General features: G+C 33.0%; 1 protein-coding gene across 1 annotated transcript; it reads left to right on the top strand.

The window, feature by feature from the left end:
• Nucleotides 1–1923: 1923 nt before the first annotated feature.
• Nucleotides 1924–7327, top strand: LOC145627577 (putative linoleate 9S-lipoxygenase 5). The gene is made up of 9 exons (XM_081679945.1): nt 1924–2305; nt 3448–3737; nt 3835–4084; nt 4324–4665; nt 4783–4868; nt 5049–5156; nt 5274–5581; nt 5669–5932; nt 6322–7327. The coding sequence occupies exons 1-9, from the start codon at nt 1924–1926 to the stop codon at nt 7058–7060; spliced, it is 2769 nt and encodes a 922-aa protein (XP_081536071.1). The 3' UTR covers nt 7061–7327.
• The last annotated feature ends 2455 nt before the right edge of the window (nt 7328–9782 follow it).

Genomic DNA, 9782 nt, shown 5'->3' with positions numbered 1-9782 from the left:
AATTAGTTAATAAACTTAAATAATCTATTTTACTTATTAAATATTGGAATATAGCGACTAATTTAAAGCAAGAGGGAGAAGATTCAAATTTCGGTCTCTCTAATACTTTCAGTCAAGAACTGTAATTATGGAGTTTTTTTTTTTTTTTAAAAAAAAAACTAATCATTTTAAAAGTCAAAGCTCAGTGTTGGAACTTTCTTTGTTCCACATCACATGGACACTTTACATCTCCTTAGGATACACTAAGCAAATTGCTAAACAAATGGATTAGAGATATAATACTGATGCTAATGTGAATTCACACTTATCAATTATCATCTACTCCTTTCATACTAAATAATTGTCTTTTAAAAGTAATTTTAAATCAGTTTCAAGTTTACAACACTATTATGAATTTGAGTAATGAGATTTTTCAACTACCTCCGATACAGGTTATGTGCAATGATTTAACATAAAGCAGAGAGGAAAAATGTTTAATCGTTGCACATATCTGTAACGGAGGTATGGTATATTCTTGCTCCCCTAAATTATTGCACCATAGTATTATGATAAATTAATAATTAGCTTGTGATTTATTTTAACTAGTACCTTTGACAAAAATACTAAATAAATAAATAGAGTGGACTAGTGTGAACCCTGAGACTAGTGGAGTACTAAAGAAAGTGAGAAAGCTACTTCTTCGAAGCTACTCTGACTATTCTTCTCTTACTTATTAGCCATCAAATTGCGTCTTGGCTTGCACATGATGACATAATTTGCACATATCCCTAGCAATTTAGCACTAAATTATTCATTATTTATACTCTTCAAATAAGGAAAGAAAAATCATAATACTTGAGTTGCAATTTAAGTACTGTATATATTTCCTTTATAACAAATAGATAATTTAGTTATCATTTGGACTCATCTAACTACCAATTGGACTTGCATGTTGTCTTAAGTCATTACATGAAAAACATTAGAGCATCTCCAATGGTTCAATTATAAGGACTTACTTGCAATTTAAATAAAGTTTTTAGCTACATGCTTACTATTGGAGAACAAAATATTGAGCAACATGCAAGCAACTGTAGCCCAACCAAGTTACATGCTTGATTAAAAAAGAGACAAATAAACTCCACTCATATTGTAACATGTGTATAATTATCTATTTATTTTTTAAAATTTTATGTTTTGCAAACTACAATATGTTGTGGCTTACCGTTGGAACAATTTGTTGCTTAAAAAGTGTTGTAGCTTAGAAATTGATGTGGAAAAGCAAGCTAAAAAGCATTGTAGCTTGCCATTGGAGATGCTCTTAGCAATTGATCAATTATACATCAAATTCAATATTTAAATTTGTCGTTTTGTTTTTAAAAGAGATTATGAAAGTTGACTATTACAAAATGAGTTATTTTTCGGCTTGATTGATGTATAATTGAGTTGTACTTGTATACTTTCTCTGTTCACTTTTAGTTGTAATACTTGAAAATTTACACTATTTACATTTTTACAATTGACCTTATAATACTAACCACAACTTATAATTGTTAAACATTGATAGTTTAATTTAAGTAATAATGAGACTACAAATTAGATCACTAAAAATTATAATTATCCTAATTATTTTGCATGATAAACATTGACAAAGACACATGCTATTCAAATAATAATCAAACAAAAGTAGGTAGTAACTTAAAATCATTTACTAATTAAAACTTAGAAAGTTAGAAGTCAACTTAAATTCCATAAACTAACTTAAAACTATTATTTGTAATAAAAAGGAATCAAATTATTTTTATTGAAACTTGAAATTTGTTTAGATCACAACCAAAGTGTCCAAAAACACATGCTACTATAAAACCAGTGAATTTGTGACATTAAACAAGCACAATAAATCCATAATCACACTTTCTAAAAGTTCATCATTAGTGCTTAATAATCATGATTAAGCTACTCAAATGTGAGATTAGCAACACTAATCTCCTAACCCCACTTACTAATCACCACTCAAAATCAAATCCTTCTACTTTCTCTCTCCTCCAAAGTAGAAATTTGAGTGCTTTTCCAAATCATAATCAGTCAAAGATCTTCTTCAGTTTGAAATCTAAAGAAAAAGCAAAAGGGTCTTGCTACAGTGTGGTGAAGAACACCTTAGATAATCGTGCACCTGCAAAAGTGATTGTTGAAGGAATTGTTGTATTGAAGAAGAAGACTCTTTCTGCTTTTAAAGAAGATTTGAAATCTAAGTTTGTTCATAGTGATGATGTTTTGATTAATGGGAAGGTTTCATTTCAGCTTGTTAGTGCTATTAATACTGATCCTGGTAATTTTCTGTAATCTTTTGTTCTATTTTTCTTTGATTATAAACCCATTTTTTTGTGTTTTTTTTATAATACCCATTATTCTGATTTTATTTGATTGTGATTTTATAGTTGTTTTATGATATACTGTAATGAGAATGACTCATTAATCCCGGTATTGATTGAATCTAGTGTGTCCTGGGCGATGTCTCGGGTTTTTACACGTCTAGGAGATGCCAGTAGGATCACTATTTCGAATATTATATTGTAGTGTTTACACGTACAGTACAAAAGATATGGGACCAATGGTCCCATAATTTTTTTAGGAAATAATCTTGATTATTCTTTTTGGACCTTTTTGTTTTGTTTTTCTTTGATTAGAGACAGATTAATCTGTGAATAACTTTATTTGGACAATGATTGTTTGTTGTTTTATGATAAAAATCCACTAATTAGAGTTTGATTGAAATTGTTCTGAAGTTGATTTTTGGTTGAAGTTGACTTACATGATTATATCTGAGTTGATTGGATATCAGGTTGTTGAGTGATATTTCCCAGCAATGTATTAATCCACGATCAATTTCGGGTAATAAATGAGTTACAGACTTACAGGGTATTCAGATTGAGTTGATTTATATCAGGTCATATTCGGATAATGAGTTTTTTTGGTTGGATTGAATTAATTTGGGGATAAGAATTAATTGTTGCTCTTGGTCATGTTAAGCTTTAGGTCACCCATCCACTATAAGTGTATGATTTTAACCACACTTTTCGGGATTAAGTTATGAGATAGGTTAATTTCAGTTCTGGATTCAAAAACCGGGCTACCTGTTAGTGTTTTAGTTTCCGTTAGGGTTGGTTGGGTGATTTCGTTGTAATAAGCAGACCTGGGTCAATTATGTGAGGGTGATCGCGACAAATGGCCCTAAGTATAGTGTTACCTTCCATAACATCCTTAAATTATTAATCATGAATCAAGAACATGATCTAGAGTAATTCATTTTCTGAAGAGAATTCAGACTAAAAGTATAACATTGACAGTTACTTCTAATGATGACAGAGGCAAATCAGGCAATGATCTTTTTAAGTGTAAGATGCTTCTAGTGATTATTATATTTGTTTAGTGCTTTAGCCATATTAATAGTAAATCTGTTCAAATTTTCAGCCAATAACTACAAAGGGATACTTGGAAAACTATCATATTTGGAAAAAGGGATCAAAACAATTACTGATTTGGCTGATAACGAGTTGGCCTTCAGAGTTAGATTTGATTGGGATGAGGACATTGATCTTCCGGGAGCAATAATAGTAAGAAATGATCATGACAGGGAATTTTACCTAAGAACCATTACTTTGAAAGACATTCCACGCCATGGCTCAATCCATTTTGTTTGCAACTCTTGGATTTATCCTGCTAAATACTATCAAAAAGATCGCCTTTTTTTCACCAACAAGGTTATCTCTCATAATTACCTAGCTATTTTTTGTTGAACCATTTGCAACACTTATGTTATTTGTTATCCTTAATCTTTTCTATGTTTATCATGTGTAGACATACCTCCCTCACCAAACTCCTGCACCACTATGCAAATATCGTGAGGAAGAGCTAGAAATATTGAGAGGAAAAGGAAAAGATCCAAATGAAATGCTCCAGGAGTGGGATCGTGTTTATGATTATGCGTACTACAATGATCTAGGAAAACCAGATAAAGGTAAGAAATATGTTCGCCCAGTATTTGGAGGGTCTGCTGAATATCCTTATCCACGTAGAGGACGAACAAGCCGCCCCCCAACAAAGAAAGGTTAGCATTACATTACTTTTAGGCTTAATGGGAAATTCTTACCCCAAGATAGAATTGAAATCGTCTACATTATTGCCCTTTGTGGTTCTGTATTCACCAAAAAAGTATGAGAAATCTTCAAGCTTCCCCTGCTTGTCTTCATTTATAAACATCATCATCAAAGGGCTTAAAAAGGCACATCACTGCTAGGCATCTAGCCCATACTATTGATTGTTAATTTGCCTTCATTTTATTTGTAGATCCTCATACCGAGACCAGGTTGCCACTAGCCAAGGCCAAAGACGTATATGTTCCAAGAGATGAAAAGTTTGGGCACCTTAAGTTGTCTGATTTCATGGGTGATACTGTCAAGTCTATATCTCAGGGCATTTTTGGTGCGCTGGATGCAATATTTGATTGGACGCCTGCAAAGTTTCACAATTTCAAAGAAGTGCATGAATTGTATGAAGGAGCAATCAAGCTTCAAGATAACTCATTATTTGACAAAATTAGGAATTGGGTCCCAACCGCATTTCTAAAAGCACTCTTTCGGAGTGATGGTGCAGATTTTCTGAATTACCCAAAACCTGATATTATAAAGGGTAAACATTAGCTTAGACAATTAGCACCAATTTCATAGTGCTGTAAATTTTTGTCCTTAGAGACTTACAAATGGTATAATTTTATTGCATTTTTGTGTCTTATAATTTTTGGCACAGAGGACGAGTCGGCATGGAGAACTGATGAAGAATTCACCAGACAGATGTTAGCTGGCATAAATCCTTTTGTCATTCGTCGTTTAGAGGTAACATGACTACATTTCTTCTTTCAATATCATAGAACATGCATGAACTAGTGAAGGCAGATGCTTCTTTAATCTAGAGAGAGCCACTATGTAGTCTTCTAAATTGGAGCTTAAGACTTATTGTAAAAGTTACATGTACCAAGGTGAACATATTTTAACAATACTTTTCCGTCAATGTAGGAGTTTCCGCCTGTTAGTAGGCTAGATCCTGTAGCATATGGAAACCAGAACAGCTCAATCACCAAAGAATGCATACAAGGGAACCTAGATGGGTTAAGTGTTGAAGAGGTAAAATGCCCTTGGACAGTGCTCAACGTACTGCACAAATTTGAATCGGATATGTTTATTATATGACTTCTTGAGTTTCTTTCTCTTCCTCTTTTGGTCTTTTATTACCTCAACCAGGCAATGCAGAGGAACAAGCTATTCATACTAGATCACCATGACATAGTAATGCCATTCTTGAGGCAAATCAACACAGAAACGAAATCAAAGGTCTATGCAACCCGTACAATACTCTTCTTAAATGAAGACGGAACTTTGAAGCCATTGGTAATTGAATTAAGCCTTCCGCATGAAAAAGGGGACAAATTTGGTGCTGTTAGCGAATTACATGCACCAGCAAATGATGGGATTAAAGCCTCCCTTTGGCAGTTGGCCAAAGCCTATGTTGCTGTTAATGATTCTGCTTACCACCAACTTATCAGCCACTGGTACTAGCTAAACTAATCTTCACCTCATACTAACTGCATCTTTTGGCAATGATGTTGGAATGATGTTCATTTATTGTCTTTCGGCAGGTTACACACCCATGCAGTGATGGAACCATTCATAATTGCATCAAATCGACAATTGAGTATGCTTCACCCAATTTACAAACTTTTGCATCCTCATTTTCGTGATACAATGCCTGTCAATACAGTAGCACGTCAGATAGCTCTTAATGCTAATGGATTGTTTGAGCAAGCTGTCTTTCCTCGAAAGTATGTCGTGCACTGGACATCCTCATTGTACAAGAAGTGGGCACTCACCGAGCAAGCACTTCCGAGAGACCTTATTAACAGGTATACATGATCCAAGGAGATAATGAGGTGTTTATGATTTACAATTTTATTAAATATTGAGAAAATGAAATCCTGCACAATTAAAAGAATAAAAGTTACTACAGCAAATTGCATCATGAGAAGTTATATAGCTATTATTGTCATCTTAATTTATGAAGTTGTGTATAAATAACCTAGAGCAGAAATGATTCAAGTTTCCTTCACTCCTTGTTGCAAAAATGCAAAGTATAGTGCAGGTTACAAAACTTGATCATAGGCTTGTTAAATTTAATTTACCTACTCAAATAACCTCGTGAAAGATTTTAATTGTCCGAAGAATTATACTGATATGGATGTCCAATCAAAACTTTAATACTAAATAATTCTGCATCTCATTTCTTTCTTTTCAGAGGAATGGCTGTTAAGGATTCTCAGGGATACAAGCTACTTATAGAAGATTACCCATATGCTGTTGATGGGCTACAAATTTGGGGTGCAATCGAGACTTGGGTCAAAGAGTATTGCTTATTTTACTACAAAACTGATAAAATGGTTGCTAATGACCCCGAACTACAATCTTGGTGGAAAGAAATCCGGGAAATAGGCCATGGTGACAAGAAGGATGAGAAGTGGTGGCCGGAAATGAAGACATTTGATGAGTTAACAGAAACTTGTACAACTATTATATGGGTGGCTTCAGCTCTCCATGCAGTAGTCAATTTTGGACAATACCCTTACTCAGGGCACATGCCTAACCGTCCAACTATCAGCCGAAGGTTCATGCCTAAAACAAAAAAGGAACTTAAAGAACTTGAGAAAAATCCTGATGGTGTTTTCTTGAAGACAGTAACTAGCCAACTCCGAACATTAGCTTGTCTTTCTGTAATCGAGCTTATTTCCAGGCATTCTGAAGATGAGGTGTATCTCGGAGAAAGAGAGCCTGGATGGACTTCTGACGCTCCACCATTAGAAGCATTTAAAAGATTTAGTAAGAAACTAGAAGAGATAGAAAAAGAGATTCTAGACAGGAACAAAGATCCTGAACTGAAGAATAGGGTTGGTCCGGCTAAGTTGCCCTTCACATTACTGTGCCCTTCGAGTGGAGTAGGGATCACCGGCAGGGGAATTCCTAACAGTGTCTCTATTTGAAGCTCTGCTGACTAACTATGAAGCAGTAAGCATAGATTTGTAAGTTTATAAATTTACTTTTTTCTGTACTGGAAAATAAGATGCTAGGAGTGGCCTAGGACATTCTAGGAAGCATGATTATGAATCAGGTCATTAAAGAAATGAAGTTGTAAATACATGCAAAATTTTAAACAATACTGAGTAAAGATTATATAGTAAGGTTCTCTCAGGAGTCAAGACCATGTTGTTAGAATATATACTACTGATTTTGGGAATAATTCTGAATAAAAATTCGCAAATTTTGCTACTTTCACGTCTTAGGTTGTTTAACCGTGGAAAAGTAAACAAAAAGTGAGTCGTTTACACTAATTTCCACAGTCTGGTTCGTAAATCCATAATCTGTTTAAACTTATAATTTGATGCATGATATTTAGACCTGAGTAATAATAAAGTTGTTCTTTCTTGGGGCTTAAGCTATGCTTTTGGAAGCCGAGGACGTGCGTTATGACCCGTGGCCGCCTGCCCGGTGGGGGCGGCTCACTCAATATTCACATTCAAAAGAGCCGGGGAAAAATTTCCCCTGAGCTTTTGAGTAGTATCCAAACCTGAGTACATTAAAATGGCTAGTGAAATTCAGCATCAAAATTGCATTGCAAACATTTCTGAAAACCTGAAAACCAGTTTTGTTTTCTCTTTCATAGAAAATTTAGTCTTTTTCTTGCTCAAAACTAAAGGGAAGGCAAGAAGGTCATACTACACCTTAGATAAAAGTGCACCTGTTGATGTGAAGGAGATGGAAGAATCTTTAGGTAATGGTAACATTGGTAAGGTGATTATTGAAGGTATTGTAATGAATGTAATCTTGAAGAAGAACACTATCTCTGCCTCTTCAAAGATCGTTTGACATCGTCCACTCTTCGTTGTGATGATGTGCTGGTAGGAAAAAAGGTTTCAGCTTGTCAATGTTGCTCATGCTGATCCTGCATCCTGGTATGTTCTTCCTATCAATCTAAAAATCTTTTAGTATATAACAGTTCTTGCTTTAGTGTACTGTCTAATATTTGAAGCCTTGTGTACTCTGAATAATCTAGACTTATAACCGTAAAATTAGTGAATTGCACCAAGAACAGTTACACAACGCTATAACTTGGCTAAGGGTGTGTTCTCTTTAGATTATTTTCAGTTTAGCTCTAATAAATTCAGTTCAATTCTTAATTTCCTTCTCTCATAAAATATTCAGTTCAGTCAATTAGAACAGGCCCTAAGTTAATTGTAATTTTGTTCAGGATGTTGTGAAAAACGAATTAAAGTGTAATGCAAGTTTCCTAAATTCTCCTATGAGCATAAACTGTTGAATGGGTGTTATTCAATCCAAACTTTTGATTCATATTAGAATTCTGATTATGTATCCCAAGTTTATGTTTTAGTAATAATTTCTTATTATTAATATGTAGAAAAAGCCTACTTGCTAGTTTTATTTAGCCCGTTTAAATTAACTAACAAATCTATACTTAGTATTTAAAAACACAAACCATAATTTTTCATATGACACATGTCATCACAAGTCACTCACTACCACACATGACACATGTCACCCCTTTTAATCTTTTAGTTTAAGTCTTTATACATTCTATAACTTGCAAATTCAATTATGAAAATGAAGTGTTTCATTTCCATCATAATAAAATAAAGTTGAACCAATTAATATACATCACATAAACATATGAATTGAATTATATAAAAATTGTCTTTTCAACTAATAGACTTAAAATATAACTTAAACCAATATGTCATTTCATATCCTATAGTCTTCATGTATATATATGTAACTAAATTCTTTTATTTTTTTCCCCATTTCTACCCTCATTCTTTTTTTCCTTTTAAGTTTTAGCAATGAAACAATTAGTTCGTATTTCATATCACAAGTTTCAACTACTGAAAAACATACCTACATATAAAATAACCTAAATATGAACCCGTGCATCGAACGGGCCAAAATGCTAGTTAAATTTGAAAGCGACAATTCTTGATTATTAGCAATTTATAATTGTATAAAAACTCAAAGAGACAACATGTTATTGCCATTTGTCACTGCTCCTTCATATGAATTGGCACCACATGAACCCTGTGTGCATTTGTACCTAATTCTCTCATAGAACGTAAATCCTAAATAATTGCACATTAATAAGACTTTAATCATACACTAATTATTGTTGATTCCTTGGATGCTAATTTTCTAGATTCAATATCAGTAAAACAATTATACAAGGATTTTTTTTTTTTTTTTTTTTTTTTTTTTTTTTTTTTTTTTTTTTTTTTTACTTTTACCACAAAAAAAAAAAAAAAAAAAAAAAATTCACTAAATTGTTTTTTACTACCAAAAAATTTTAAAATTTTATTTTACCACCAAAAAAAAATTTAAAAATTATTTTTTATCACCAACCGTCAAGAAAGCCCTTAAATTTAACGGTTAAATTTTTTTTTTTGCAAAACATGTTGTTCATAGGTTTAGGGGGGCATTTTGGCTCTTTTGGTCTGAAGCCAGAATTTTTGGTAGTAATTTTGGCTCTATGGGTCCAATTTGATGAAGATTTCATTCAAATCAAATTTTGTAAATTTGCACAAATTCAAATGGTATTAATTTTCATCATGATAACACCTTCAAATATTTAAAACGTTGATGAAGATTTCATTCAAATCAAATTTTTGGTATTTTTTTTTTTTAATTCTCTTTGAAGTTGCA

This window comes from Chenopodium album, chromosome 4, assembly GCF_948465745.1.
Source record: "Chenopodium album chromosome 4, dcCheAlbu1.1, whole genome shotgun sequence".
Classification (NCBI taxonomy): Eukaryota; Viridiplantae; Streptophyta; class Magnoliopsida; order Caryophyllales; family Amaranthaceae; genus Chenopodium; species Chenopodium album.
The sequence above is the reverse complement of the archived record's forward strand: the minus strand, read 5'-3'. Positions and strand labels throughout refer to the sequence as shown.

Coding starts and splice junctions, on each gene's coding strand:
- LOC145627577 (XM_081679945.1), top strand. CDS start 1,924: ATGATTAAGCTACTCAAATGTGAGATTAGCAACACTAATCTCCTAACC. Junction 2,306..3,447: donor TGCTATTAATACTGATCCTG/GTAATTTTCTGT, acceptor TCAAATTTTCAG/CCAATAACTACAAAGGGATA. Junction 4,666..4,782: donor AAAACCTGATATTATAAAGG/GTAAACATTAGC, acceptor TTTTTGGCACAG/AGGACGAGTCGGCATGGAGA.